Source organism: Phocoena phocoena, chromosome 12 (assembly GCF_963924675.1).
Source record: "Phocoena phocoena chromosome 12, mPhoPho1.1, whole genome shotgun sequence".
NCBI classification, from domain to species: Eukaryota; Metazoa; Chordata; class Mammalia; order Artiodactyla; family Phocoenidae; genus Phocoena; species Phocoena phocoena.
This window is the reverse complement of record NC_089230.1, coordinates 78,713,946-78,728,751: the sequence shown is the minus strand read 5'-3', so window position 1 is coordinate 78,728,751 and position 14,806 is coordinate 78,713,946. Positions and strand designations below refer to the sequence as shown.

The following is a 14,806-nucleotide window of genomic DNA, read 5'->3' as shown; positions in this document are numbered from 1 at the left end:
ATCTTTACTCCTTGCTTAGTACCCAAAGCTGCTCTCACAGTGGAAGAAGTACCCCGCCACTCCCAGAAATGTCTGCGTTTTCCTCCTGCCCTTTCTGGAATAGCCCCTCCTTACCCTCCCTTGCCTGGGCCCACCACCATTCTACAAGGCCCAGCCCCTATGGCTGTCTGTCTAGGAAGGCTGCGGTGACATTCTCTCACCTGGGGAGAGGGAATTGCTCCCTGCTCTGTGCTTCCTATAACATTTCTGTTCATATCCTGACTATAGTGTTTAGAGAGTCTCTGACTTTTTTGGTACATACTTCTGTCTCTCTTGTTAGACCTTTTGCTCCTTGGGGCAGAGATGGGCTCCATCCACCTTTGGGCCCGGTGTCTAGAATAGCGCCTGGCTCTAGGCAGACGGTCCTAAGTGCTTCCCGAAGGGATGAACAGAGTCCCACATCGTTTTTGCATTGTCATTTACTTGTCTGACTTTTCTGTAACAGCAAGAGAAGGGCTGGAGAGAGCAAGAGGCTGGGAAACCTTTGATGGTTTAAGAAAAATCCCCCAACATTTGGAAATAAGGAGAAAACTGGATGACAAGTTGCCTGGTAAACAGGGATCATTGTGGGCCAACCCCGCTATCTGTCTGCATTTTTACAGCCGGCCAGCTGGATTTTTACATTTTCAAGTGGTTATATATGCACAAACATAATATCCTCAATTTTGCCTTTTGTCTCGTAAGACCTAAAATATTCACCGTCTGGCCTTTCAAGAAACACTTTGCTGACTCCTAGAAGGAGGTAACTTGGTTTGACCTACCATTTACTATTGATTATGGCATTTTACAACTCTATAAAGTTAGAAGCTATCATAGAGAAAGTGGATAAGATACAATGATTGTATTTTCTGTTTTGTATTTAGATTTCATCATTTGCTTTTGTTCTCTGTTTATATAAGATCCCTGTTTCCATATCCTCTTTAAACCAGATTTGTCATCTAACAATTTCCTTATTAATGAGTCAAATAAGACTGTGGCATATGCTCACTATCTATTCGTATGACATTCATGCTTTTCACATTTTGGGGTTTGGTGGAGGCAGGCTGGCGGCTCCCGGGCTGGGGGACAGTGCACCTGAGGCGGGAGACCCTCCAGTGCTGTGTAGCCCTAGTTTTAGTCTGTTTCTTCCAAGATAGTGGTAAGAAAAGTGCAAAGAGGTAAGACACCCCGTAACTTAGTGTTGCTGTATTTGGCCATCCTGGTTGGGAAAAGGTTGAAATGATAGGACACATTCCCCATTTTCCAAGGAAAGATTCTTGGGCTTCTCTCCCGTAGACAAGCTAGGTATTTATTCCGGATGTACAGTATTTCCCTTTCTGATCCTCTTTCAAGGAGAGTTTTCTCCAGTAAGTTCAAGCCAATACTTACATGAACAAACCCGAATCAGCGAGGCTTCTTGTATTGGCTAAAATGGGCTTCGGGTGTTATCTGGGATTTTGATGGTCGGTGCCCTGACCCTGTGACCTCTCTTACTACATGCTGGGGGATGGGCACTGCTGAGCATCCGCTGAGCCTTAGACACTAGAAAAGACCATGCCGGCAACAGAGCCAGAGGCCGCGTGTATTGGGGTTTGAGTCCTTGTTCTCTAGGACGCTGAAGTGCTTGGGGTCCAGGGACCTGAGAGGCAGCGTGAGCAGTTGGGTGCACTGGTTGGATGTACTAGAAGGATGTTTTAATCAGCTTGCCTGTCAATCACCATGACAGCTTACACTCAAATACACCACCATGAGGAGAAAATCTGGACCAGCCACTCATGCTGAAAATCTAGAAGCAAAGTAGCTGTCGTCTTCTAGATCAAAGGAATAAGAAGAAAACTACTGAAAATCATATGCATATTTTCCCTTAATTTGTTTTAAAATCCAGACACCCATTTCTTCTATAATCAAAATACTAATTTTGTACATATTTCCCCAAACTAAAATTGTACAGGAGAACTGAGGCTAGAAACACTTTACTATAGTCTAAGTATACAGGTGGTTTATTTTATGATCGGCATTTTACGTTTCAAGAAGCTTTATAAGATGTGCAGATTCATAGAAGTAAGAAATTAATGAACTCTGTGCAGAAGCAATGGTTGTAGGCTGTGAACAGGGAAGGGCTGTGAAAAGTGGGAGAACGAAAGTGGGAGCATTCGTGAGTCTGCGTCTGGGTGGGTCCCCGAGTACCTCTCTGTCTTGGGTGGCTACTTCCCTCTCTTCGGCAGCCACCACCCTCCAAAGGTAGCTCGGGCCACTGCCACCAAAACTTTTGTGGCTGGTGTCCTGCCTCTCCAGCTCTAGTGCTGACAAAGCTTTTCTCCTTGACCAGACCCTAACTCAGGCTCCCCTAAAATTTCCAACTCGGCCTCAACTCTTGGGCTTCTGTGTTTGTCTCTTCACTGTCCAATTTTAGCACGAAAGCTGTTAAGTAGGTTTGGCCAGAACCTCCCATCCTCCATATATCTGATCATCAGGTTCCTCGTCCTCTGCTCTCTCCCAGGTGGTGTCTGATCACCTGGCCTTGCTTCTGCAAGAATCCTTTTAGGTCATTTTAGCCAGAATCCCCTCTCACCCCTGATGTTCCTTCTTAGTAATATTCCATCCACTGACCGATTCTGCTCCTTGGCTATAAATTCCCACTTGCGTGTGCTGTGCCCAGAGCTGAGTCCAATCTCTCCTGCACCGTGAGACTCCATTGCCGTGGTCCCTACATCCGTAGAGATGGGCCCCCGGAATAAAGTCTCCCTTGGCATCTTTAACAAATGTCACTGAGTCACTGTTTCTTTAACGACGCTGGTTGTCTTCATGGCGGCTGCAGCTGCCCAGCCCTCATACCACCAACAACCACAGGCCTCCTCACTGCCTGAGATCAGCCAGGGAGACCAGAATTCTCTACATGCATCTCTATCCCCATATTTTCTCTGTACTAATCAGGCCTCAGGCTTCAATGAAATGGGATTTAAAGGAAAACTCAGTGCTTTCTTTTTTATGGGATCCCTCCCTGGTGATTCCCAAACTCACAGAAATTTGCAACTAAGAGTAGCATATCAGAAAGCGCTCATTAGAAGGTCTTTGAAGGGAAAAGGCATAGCTTTGATTCCAGCATCATTGTAAAGTGACCACCCTTGGCCACAGGGCAAGTTCCTTTGGGCAGGGACTTTCATATGTTCGCTGGTTATCACCGTGGTGGCTGAATGCTGACTCTTTTGGGTTACCCGTGTAGAAGATGGTAAGGTTCAATCCATCATCAGCTGCTTGCTGGCTACATGGGTGAATCTTCCCTGTGCCTTTTGTGAAGTAACTAAACCAGCTGCGAGGGAGGAAGCCCTGCCTCCTCCCACCTTCTCCAGCTCCCTGTCCGTTGGAAGATGGCACAGTGGCTTCCCACTATAACTAGGAGCGCTTTTGGATATTAGATTTATCCATTTTGATTTATATAGAGGAATCCATAAAGTTCTTTGCTATTTATTTTTAACTTTTATGAAATCCATATTTGGCTTTCTAATTCTGCTGTCCTCCAACCCTTTCGTTTAGGCATTACTATGTCCTGGCTGGCTCACGACAGCCATTCTTGGTAGACCTCGTCCATCTATCCATCCATCCATCCATCCAGTCATTCAATAATTCTATGAGTTCCAATGTATTAAAAATTCAGATTTTTCTGAATTCTCCAAGTATCAAGAAATAAGTAGAGTAAGGTAATGTCCCAGGTGGCCCAGCGCTCTCTGGCCCCCCCTCTTGCTCTACCATTAATCAGTGTAAATTTGGCTCCAGTAGGGACTGGAACCCACGTTAGCACCATCTCATTTCTATTGCTATTGGCTTCTTAGAGGAAAAGCTACATAGCCACAACTGGTTGTGAGAAATTAGTGAAATAATTTCAGTTGAACCTCCACACAAATACCTTGTCATGGTACTGTCATTGTTCCCACTGGTACCCTCCTCAGATCACAGATTATTAGTCAAGTTGCTAATGACGATGTTACAATATTAATCACTAACTTTTATTAGTCAACTACAGTGTGTTGAATGTTATGCTAAGTGTTGGTTAATCCTCACAGCTCTTACTACCTCCATTTTCCAGTTGTGGAGATGCAGTCCTGCTGTTAGTGAAACTTAACAGGACCCTGTAAGGCTCCTGGGCACGGAAGCCTTTCTGTGCCCCTCTCTCTTGTTTGTAGGGAATACACTCCAGCCTCCATGACTTTCCCTGAGTTCCAAAGGGCAGGTTCAAACAGACACTAATCAGGGAAGTGAGGGGATGGTGGGATAAGGGAGGAATAGTCAAGAAACAATAGTGCAGCCTTGGGGCAGGTCCTGGTTCCGCCTCAAGGGATACACATAACAATTTCTTTCAGCTCTTCTGCAGAACTGAAACCCCCAACAAATGGAAGACGTTAGCATTCTTCCTTCTGGGAAAGATCATAGTTGATAACCTTGAGAAACTCATCAAGAGACCACCTGAGGCCAGATTAAAGGAATGCAGCCCCTGTACACACCGTGATCTTTATCAGCAACCCTGCCCTTGAACCAGTGCTATAAAACTCCTCACCAAATCCACCCCCCCCCAACCAGCTTGGGCCACACAGTTTTGAGGGCATGAGCCAGCTGTGTCCCCCTTTGCCTGGCAAAGCAATAAAACTATTCTTTTCTACTTCACCCAATTCCACACTGGTGCACAGAGGCAGAGTTTCTGGCATCATTAGAACACAGGATTCATGTTCGGGACCATAGCCCTCCAAGGTCATGGTTTTCTGCTGTGCTTCCTTCCAGCGTCCCCAGGGTCCCTTACACATCCCTGGCAAATACATTACCAGCTTCCTGCCCTCTATCTAAGAGGCACCCCAGCTCCCCGGGGAGGAAAAAAAGGAGGGAGTCGGGCCCTTGTCTCTCTTATGCTAAGTTCTCGTTTTCAATTGACTGAAAAGAATTGGTCTTCTGATCTTAACTGGCAGGGATCCCCTGGTAGTTTTCAGGGGAAGAGGCGGTATCTTACTAGCATTTAGGAGGTCTTTGATTTCTTAGGGGTCGGGAGGGCTTGCTTAGCTGCTTGTGTTCAAAGGTAAGCATTCCCAGGCTCAGTGCATTCAGGCTGTCTGTCTTTTTAATAATCCTGTTTACTGAGGTAGGAGGCAATTTTCTTAAAGTTGCTCAAGGCTCTGCTCCATCAAAGAGAAGTGTCTCCCAACTGAGCCTTTTTGTTTGCATTTTGCCTGAGGCCTTTCCCTATGCCTTCATTGTTAGTCCCCAGGAAGCCAGGGAGGATGTTAACTATCCACCTCACTAATTCACAGCCAATTAGGAAGTTTGTTCTGAACATGACCGGTCGCTTTTCCAGTAGATTTGGAGCATTGCCCCCTTGCCATGCAGAGAATTAAAAAATTTTCTTCAGTTGGTTAGAAAACAGAATTTTGAAGCTAATGGTGGAAACAGTTCCCAATTTGGGCATAGCTGGTTATATTGGTACATACACTATGCTTTATTATCAGAACAAATGTTTGCTTTCTATTTTGTAGCTTCGGGCTCAGCCCCTGTATCTTTAAGTTTTTTTTCACATCTAACTGCTTTGTTTTAAGCCGCACAAGTGGAAGCTGATCTAGGGTATACAAATGGGAAGGGACATGATTTTCTCTTGGGTGATGGTGAAGTGGCTTTCTTCCAAGTTTGAGTTTCGGCCTAATGATTATTTTTCTTTCCTCGGGAAACTGTCTCAGTTTCATCCCGAATTGTGCTAGGAAGAGGACTGGAAGGTTTCTTAGGTGGTTGCAGTTCACTGAGAAAGTGCTTTTGACCTCCGGCAAGATATAAATTAGCTTGGCTGTGGGTTATGTTAAAAAAAAAATCTCTTAAGCACAGCAAAAGTTTTGTTCTGTGGGGAAACTATAGAGCCCAGATTGTGAAGCAAGAGGTATACTTGCTCTTTGCTCTTTTGATGTAGGAAAACTTTAACCTGCATGTCTTAGGACCCTACCTTTCTACTACGTTGATTCATAGCTTCTGAAAAGTTATTCTGTCAAGTGCAGTTTTAAACTGATTCTTGTGGCCTCAACGTTGAACTGCATGCTTAAGCAAACAAAACCAAAACACCCCCACAGTTTTCTGGGTTGGATTCTTTTACCTGCTTCCACATCGAGAGAGTAGCTATCTATTTCCAGATCAAGCTGCTGTGCGGCCGCAGAACGAAAATCCTCCAAGACCCCTCGCACAGCCTTGGTGAGGTTATATGGCACTGATTTGGCAAACTTCATTTTGCTATTCACGATCACACTCCCATTTCTGAAGTTAAGTATTTCAAGTTGCTTAAAACCTGTGAGATTGGATCGTAGATATGGAACCAGCTGAAAAAATAAAAGAGGGTTTACTCTTAACGGTGTTCTAAGTGCTCAGATACCGCTCACTCCCTTTGTACTCACATTTCATTATCTGAGGCATAAATTTCAGTTCCTTTTTTGACACTGATTTTTTTTTTTTTTTTTTTTTTTGCCGTACGTGGGCCTCTCCCTGTTGTGGCCTCTCCCGCTGCGGAGCACAGGCTCCGGACGCGCAGGCTCAGCGGCCACGGCTCACGGGCCCAGCAGCTCCGCGGCATGTGGGATCCTCCCGGACCGGGGCACGAACCCGCGTCCCCTGCATCGGCAGGCGGACTCTCAACCACTGCGCCACCAGGGAAGCCCTCAATTCTTTTTTTGTGTTTGTGTTTGGATTGAACGTGAGACCAGAACACCACTATTTAATGATCTATTTGCAGTGATTATGTCTCATATTTCCACTTTCCTGAGTACTGAGATGGATGGGCAGTGATTTTCTTCATGATGAATTGTGAGAACAGAGGATTGACCAAAAAACCCAGGTCAATGCTATCAGCCAAGAAGGGATGCCAGGGTCAGTTATTTAAAAAAAAAAATCCAAGTAAATAAAAACGTGTTCCAAACTGAGCCCAGGAGCAGACTGACCTATGCCTGGTCAATAGGACATCCATTTGGAAGCAACCAATTTGAAATGACGTATTGAAATAAACAACAGCTGAAACATCGGCTCGTCTGTCTGTTCAGGACGCTTCCTATCAACACAAATGTGGTGAAGTGGAAAGAGTAGAGAACTTGGCTCTCAGAAGACTAGGTGTCAGTCCCGTGACTGTTGCTAGCCAGCGATGTGACCTCATCAAGCCACTTAACTACTGTAGTACCTCAGTGCTCTCACCTGAATTGTGAGGGAGAAGAAAAGTTGTTCCCTAAGGACCTTTCCCAAGTTATAATTTAATAATCTCAAAATGATGCCCCAGAGGATTGTGCTTTATGTTCCCACACCTGTCTCTTGTAAGCCACAGCCATCCTTTTTTTTTTTTTGGCTGTGCTGCATGGTATGTGGGATCTTAGTTCCCCGACCAGGGAACCTGTGCCCCCTGAAGTGGAAGCGCACAGTCTTAACCACTGGGCCACCAGGGAGGTCCCCACGACCATCTTTGAGATCACTTTTCAGAAATGTCTGAAACTCAGCGATGTCTACTTTGTTTCCGGCCTTGAAAGTGAGCCCTCTCCTTCATGAACCAACACCCACGAACCCAGAGAGGGCACAGATGCAAACTACAATCTCCCAGGCTTGGCCCAGACCTGCTTTTCCTTTGCCCCTGTCCCCACCCCACCAGAATTTTGACACTGACCCAGACCCACATGTTGGTACCCCTTCCAGTAACCGCCCCCCCCCCCGCACAAGGTCATTGTGAAAATAAAATGAAATTTTATACAAAGTGTGGAACCGCTCTCTCCTGTTTTCTCCCACCTACTTTGACTAGGCTCATTCTCTATGTCTTAGCATTGCTTTGGCCCCTGGTGGGAATTCCCTGTCCTCAGCTAGTGTGCAGACAACTAGCTGCTCCTTTCTCCCAAATCATTCTCCTCTTCTTCAGGGGAAAGAGGCTGCCCAGCTAGAGACCACATTTCCCAGCCTCCCTTGCAGCAAGCTGTGGTCACGTGACCAGTTCCCACCAATGGAATATGAGTGTAAGAGATGTGGGCAACTTTGGCATCACTTGCTTAGGAAATTGCTTGCCCTGGGCTTCCTCTCTTTCCCCTTCTCACAGTGGAAACAGGGATGTACTGGTGACCCAGCTTTGGCTGCATGAGTGAGGAAACACCCTTGGGGTTGGCAGAGTTATAAGATGAAGGGATTGTGAGTCCCTGAATGACGTCATAGAGCAGAGCTGTTGCACCCACCCAGTGAAAGAGAAATACGCTTGTACTCTACTTAAGTTACTGTATTCTTGATCTTTTCATTATGGCAGCCCAGCATGTACCCTAGTTAATACACCTGGGTTTGGTACCCTGGGACTCTGTTCCTTGAGATTGTCCCAATATCTACTCACCTCATTTGGGGGAGGGGGGAATAGCACAAAGTCTTACTTTAGAGTTCACCTGAAGCATTGGTGTTTATGTGGTTTTAATTTGCTAATGATTTAACTTATATGTAGCTTACAAATATTTTCCCTCTTATTTTCAAAAATTCTGTAATCTTTGTGCTGTGCATTGTGTACTTGAATTTCATTAGCCGTGACTGTGTAGAGGTTCATAGTTCAGCAGTTTTCACTGTGTATGTATTTCTAGTACATGTGAGTTTGGGGGGTGTTTCATAAATCAGGGTTATATGCCACCATGATTGTCTTCTCACTTTCTGTGTTAGGGCTTGGGATGCTAAGCCATTTAGTCAGTTTTTTTTTTTTTTTTTTTTTAGTTTTATGAGAATTTAAGGGGAACTAAAAAAAAAAGATTTCTTACACTTGAACTCTCGGCCTCACTTGTGCTGGACTTTTCTAGCCTTGAACCCTTTATTCAGATGGCTGGAAAACAGCATGTGGCATTATAACTTAGGGAAAGTCCACTCATATTGTTTATAAATTCCAAGTTCAGTCCGTGAGTGGCTATGTATTATTCCTGGGAAAACTAAATCGGGAGGAACTATAATGAAAAGGTCTTAAAAATAAGTTTGTTCCCAGGACTCTGGGCGGCAGTGGCCCATTGGATCTGAATCCATCTCAATGCTCTAGCTGAATGCCATCGGCAACAGCTATCTCAGAGGCTTGTCTCTTCCACCTAGCATTGCTCAAGACAACCAGGGATTATAGTATAAAATAATAGCAAAAAAAAAAAAAAAAAGAAAGGAGACACACAGATAGCTGTATGTGGTGTCCACTCACCAGCTGTGTGAATCGCTGCTCCAGAGCTTGGTACTCCAGCGAGCTCTTGTTGAACAGGTCAGTGGAGAAGGGCATGTTGGCCACACGCAGACTGAAGAACACCACCAGCTCTCGGCCCCTGGTGGCGACGGTCATGGCGCTGGTGGTGATGTACTGCAAAGCTGGGCCAGGAGTGATGTTCTCCAAGAAATGATCCAGGGTGGAAACATACCCACTGAATCCCAGTACCTCAGAGGATGCGTGAGTACTGGCGAGATCCGTCCCGTCTAAGTCTCCGACTGTATCCTGACTGCTGATACTCAACCTGCTGTCTTCTGAAGATGCAGGTAAACGTGAAATTTCCTGAGCCAATTGGCTGATGGCAGAATAATCATCAGTGGGGATGGTTAGCCGTGGGATTAGTACTGTCTGGTCAAGGGAAATTATGTCTGTGGCACTTTGATCAGTCTGAGAAAAGATGCTCGATGCAGTAAAAAAAGGTCGAGTTTCTGATAGGGAGGTAGAGGCCACAGCAGGTGGAGACCAAGAACTGTCCATGGAGGAAACTCCTGAGACCAATTCATTATGTCCAAGCATCCCCGCAAAGAATAGAAAGCAAAAAAGAAAATCCAAAGTTAAAATTACTTTTGGAAAAACAGCATTTGACAATCTTAATGTCATATTTTATTTTATTTATTTTTAAATTTCTTCGATTTTATTCCAGTTTTATTGAGATATAATTAAAGACAAATTGGTACAGAAAGGGTAGGCAGCCCTGTGTCCACACCTAGGGAGACAGAGGGTGGGTCTCTATAGCCATTTTATTCAGGCCCAATACTTCTGGATATGTGAGACTGAAAGAGCACCAATTGCCTAGAATTACAGGAATTACTTACTGCCCAGTGAGACACAGCACATCTAGGGACCAGGTGGTCAAAAAGGACTAGGTCAGCAGGTGATGGCACACCACAGATGGCTTTGGGGTAGACTTGGATCCCGCATCCCCATCTGGACCTCCCAGACAATTAGCTGTGCTCTTTTGGCCTGGAGTTTTATTCACCTTCCAATCATGCAAACCTGAATTTTATGTAATTGGATTTTTGGGGGGATCTCAGTTATCACATTTTGGTAGTTTCATCAATTAAAATTTAAATTATGCTTTTCCAAAATTGGATAATCTGACTGAATAACTTGCCTATTTGCAAAATGATATGGAGAGCGTGAAGATGTGGGTTACACATATAATTTGAACTTTGTATTGGCCGTACAACTAAATATTGGGTAATATTTAAAGGTTTTTTTCATTCCTACATGATTATACCTTGATAATACCACCACTTTGCATTGCTTTCTTGAGTAAGTACATATTGAACTACTGAAGTCCATTCCCTTTTTGGTGCAAAATTAAAATCAATAAGTATTTATGAACTAAGAAAGTGGTTATATGAAGCTTTCAGATATTTCAATAAACCTAAACCTAGAGCCACTGATAATATTTAAGGCATTAGGTAGATCAAAACAGGGAGCTTTCTGTGAATACTTCGGTGGCATTTTGGCAAATATGTGGGAAAGCTGTGTTAAAGTCCAAATGCTAAGCATGATGAATGGACTGTCTGGATGCAGATATAATCTTTGGACTCTCAGTCAGCTAATTTACTAGAGTGCAATCACCCGAACTGAAAATCCAAGTAATAAACAGCTCTGAAAGGTAGAATCATATTACTTTTATTAGTTTCTTAAAATAAAACCTGTCTGTGGAGAATTTAACCAGATTTCAGAGAAGCACGCCCTTTTCTTCCACCTGGGGAGGATGCCTGGGTGTGTCTACCCATAATTCACTCAACTATCAGAAATGATGTTTTGTAACATCCAAGATCTTTCTAGATATACACTCGTAGTTTTATTCAAATCTCTATTGCAATGGACTGAATGTTTGCATTCTCCCAAGATTTATATGTTGAAATCCTCATCTCCAATGTGACAGTATTTGGAGGTAGGGTCTTTGGGAGGTAATTAGGTCAAGAGGGTGGAGCCCTCATGAATGGGATTAGTGCCTTTATAAATACAAAGAGACATAAGAGAGATGATCTCTCTCTCTCTCTCTGTCATGTGAGGATACAGAAAGAAGGCATCTGTGTGCTAACCAGAAAAAGCCCCTCACCAGGAATTGAATCATCCAGCAATTTGACCTTGGACTTCCCAGCCTCCAGAACTGTGAGGAAGAAGTTTCTGTCATTTAAGCCACCCAGTCTATGATGTTCTGTTATAGCAGCCCAGGCTGACTAAGACATCCTTGGAAAGATCTGGGATAAATAAATTGAAGGCTTCAAGTACTAACAGTGGTTTGATTTGACTTTGTGCTGGGGGGAAATGCATTTGAATCTGAGCTCCTCAGCGCTCTTCCAGATGGTCAGGGTCAGGGAAGAAGCACACTGACAGGTGTCTTCTTTCTGCTCCAGGCCAGCATCTCATTACTCATACCTTTCTCAGTACAGAGATTTTAGTCAGATTAAAACAGTCTGTTACATTATGTCATCAACCAGCAAACAAGAATTTCTAACTCTTAACCTTTGTGGCATCTTTTTAAAAAAATTTTTTATTTTTTGGCTGTGTCGGGTCTTAGTTGCAGCACGCGAGATCTCTTGTTCAGGCTCACGAGCTCAGTAGTTGTGGTGTGTGGGCTTAGTTGCCCTGCAGCATGTGGGGGGCACTTAGCTCCCCGATCAGGGATCGAACCTGCGTCCCCTGCATTGGAAGGCATATTCTTTACCACTGGACCACCAGGGAAGTCCCTGTGGCATCTTAACATTAATCATTCACAATAAACCCAACCAAGTTATTTCACTGATAGAACCGTTGGCTATTTAAATGTACATTGTTAGATAAAATACAGGATTCCCACTGGAACGTACTTATACTAAAACGTTATTTGTTGTTTATCTGAAATTCAAATTTAACTGGTTATCTTGTATTTTTCTTTGCTGAATCTAGCAGCCCTATTTAAGTGTGATTTTAACAGACCCCTCACAGTCTCTCAGCTTGATATTGAAACTACTAAGGCTATAGTCAATTCTTTTGAAACAAAATATCATCCAGACATTACCACCACTTATAAATGTCTTTAAAATAATTATTCATCAGATTCTTAGGCAAAAGCCATGCCAGCAACAAAGGCCATCCTGACCCTAAGTTTTTACACTGCCATTTATTTCACCATGAGGTATGCAAAACAGACTCCAGATAACTTGACTTTTTAGCTGTCACGTTAGAGCATGCGTAGAGTTCTCATGAGGGCATGAGGTATGTTTATATGTATGTGTGCCCCGGGGGGGGGCCGCTGGTAGAAGCCCAGCTGCTGGGTATAAAGGAAAAGGCTATTTTGGTCACTTTCTGGGCAGGTGATCTTCCCGCAAACAAAGGCCACAGATGAAATGCTCCAAACCAGAGTGGTTGAACTCAGGTCCAGCTGAAGCCCAAAGTGAGATAAGCCGGTAACAGGTGAGGATGGGCTCAGTGGGGGCAGCCAGGAGCCCCACTAATAGCCAGAGGAAGGCACAGAGACGTGTGAGGCAAGTGCAGATTAAAGATCGTTCTAAATGCCGCTGGAAAGGGTCACACATCTACATGTACCCACTAATCATAAACATCCGGTGGTCACCTGGTTTATGTTTAAAAACCTAAAAACAAAGATTCCACAGTCTCCTCTAGATCTTCAAGTGACGTGACCAGCAAGTTCTTAATTCTCTATCAAACAAATCCATTCTTATTTATCACAACAAAAAAGTCATCTTCTTTTTCGGCATATTATAGAGATAGAACATATGTGTTTACTATTCATTCATTCAGCAAATAGATATTGATGGCCTACTATGTGCCAGACACTGTTCCAGGTGCAGGGGTACATCAGTGAACAAAACAGATAAAAGTTTCTGGCCCCAAGAAGGTTACTATCTAGTGGAGGAAGACAGAAAATAAACAAAATAAGCAAAGGGAAATATATTCTATACCAGGTGGTGATAAGAGCTAATGAAGTAGCATGAAGCAGGAAAGAAGGTGGGAATGCTGGGTTTGCAATTTTATACGGTGGTCATTGAGAATGCAATATTTGAGCAGGACCTGAAGGAGGTGAGAGAGTTTAGCCATGCAGCAAATGCAAATGAGAAAGCCAGAGAAAGAAGGGTGTCTGTATTGCTCCAGGAACAGCTAGCTGTGAGGGCAGCATGGTCAGAATAAAGTTCTATACTCTCAGTTGAGAGTGAGGGTGACTGAAGGTATTTTTAAACACATAAATTCTCCAAAAATTCCTCCTGGGCACCTTTTCTTAGGATGTGTTTACCTAAAATGATAGGGTAAACCAAGAAATAGGAAGACATGGGGTACTGAAGAAAAGTGAGGGAAATCTCCAGGAAGAAGGTGAAGGGAAATCCCCATCTCAGAGAGATGGGTACTCGAGGTGTAAAAGGAAACTAAGTACATGCGATGCTTGTATCACCAAGCCCTCTGCCATTGTACCAATTTTTTTTTTCTAACTTGAGAAAACTACTAATGGATGTGCTGCTAAGAGAGTGAACTCGGAGGGGCCTGAGATCTAGGGATCAGGGAGTCCAACTCAGGAGAAAGGCCAAGGAAATTTTAAGGATGACAGAAAATGGAAATCCCAGGTGACAGCTGTTCAAAAGGCCTGGAGAGTAGTAGTCCAGGAGAAAGAGAAGGTCTTTGAAAATTGGAAGTGATAAGTTACCTGATGTGGAAAATTCTACTGGAAATTTCAATGCAAAATTTGAAAAGAATTGGCAATAAGTACAAAGAACGTTAAGCAAATAAAAAAATCAAAGAAAACATTAATTCCGGGAAAACAGAAAGTAAACATATTTAGAGCAAATAGGCCAGCTGTAAATAAGTAATGGAAACATCGAATATTGATTCAATAATAGTTATTATCATATTGATAGGGAAGGGTGTTGTAAGAAGCTTAAATCCTTATTTGAAATAATAGGAAGTCAGTAAATAATGTATAAAACAGATGAGTCAAAAGATGTATATTATTTAAAAATATGGCAAGAATAAATGCCAGAAGAAATAGCTGAGTTAAAAGGGAGTACTTTTGGTAAGTGGGACTGCACAGTGGGGAAGTGTGAGATAGCAAAATGCTGTATTTGTCAGAATACTTCAATGATTTGGCTTTAGAAGTATTAAACGTTTTATTTTGAGACAACTGAATATTCAAATTCAGTTCTAAGAATAGTAGAGAAGGGCATCAGTGAAAATGGCAGAAGAAGAAACTCCAAAAGTCAAGTTGTCCTTCACATTTGAAAGTTACAGGTAGTAAGTAGCTGGGATACAATAAGAAATATATATTTGCCTCAGCCTCCAGTTCCTGACCCAGAGCTCCTAAATTTCTGAAACTTGAGCAACAGCTGGAAAAGTATGCCATCAAACCCATTCCAGGGAGAAATTGGGAGCTGTGTGTGTTTGCCGGCTCCCTCTGTGCTGAAGCCCAGGGGAAGGCCACAGGAAGTGCTTGGTACCCATTTAAAATTGCCTCTTTTGTCTTCTGTGGTTCTGGGGGACTGTGAATGCTGAGCTCCATTGGCTGCCAGAGCTGGGTGATTTGGGAAC

At 43.5% G+C, this 14,806-nt stretch overlaps 1 protein-coding gene across 2 annotated transcripts in view; it reads right to left on the bottom strand.

Annotated features, from left to right (window-relative positions):
• IMPG1 (interphotoreceptor matrix proteoglycan 1) overlaps nt 1-14,806 on the bottom strand; it is a 91,169-nt gene that overhangs the window by 19,461 nt on the left and 56,902 nt on the right. For both annotated transcript variants that reach the window (XM_065889032.1, XM_065889033.1), the window contains 2 exons: nt 9,209-9,737; nt 6,137-6,356 (listed from right to left, as the gene is read on the bottom strand). In XM_065889032.1, coding sequence (XP_065745104.1) covers nt 6,137-6,356; nt 9,209-9,737 — 749 coding nt within the window. The remainder of the gene's footprint in view (nt 1-6,136; nt 6,357-9,208; nt 9,738-14,806) is intronic.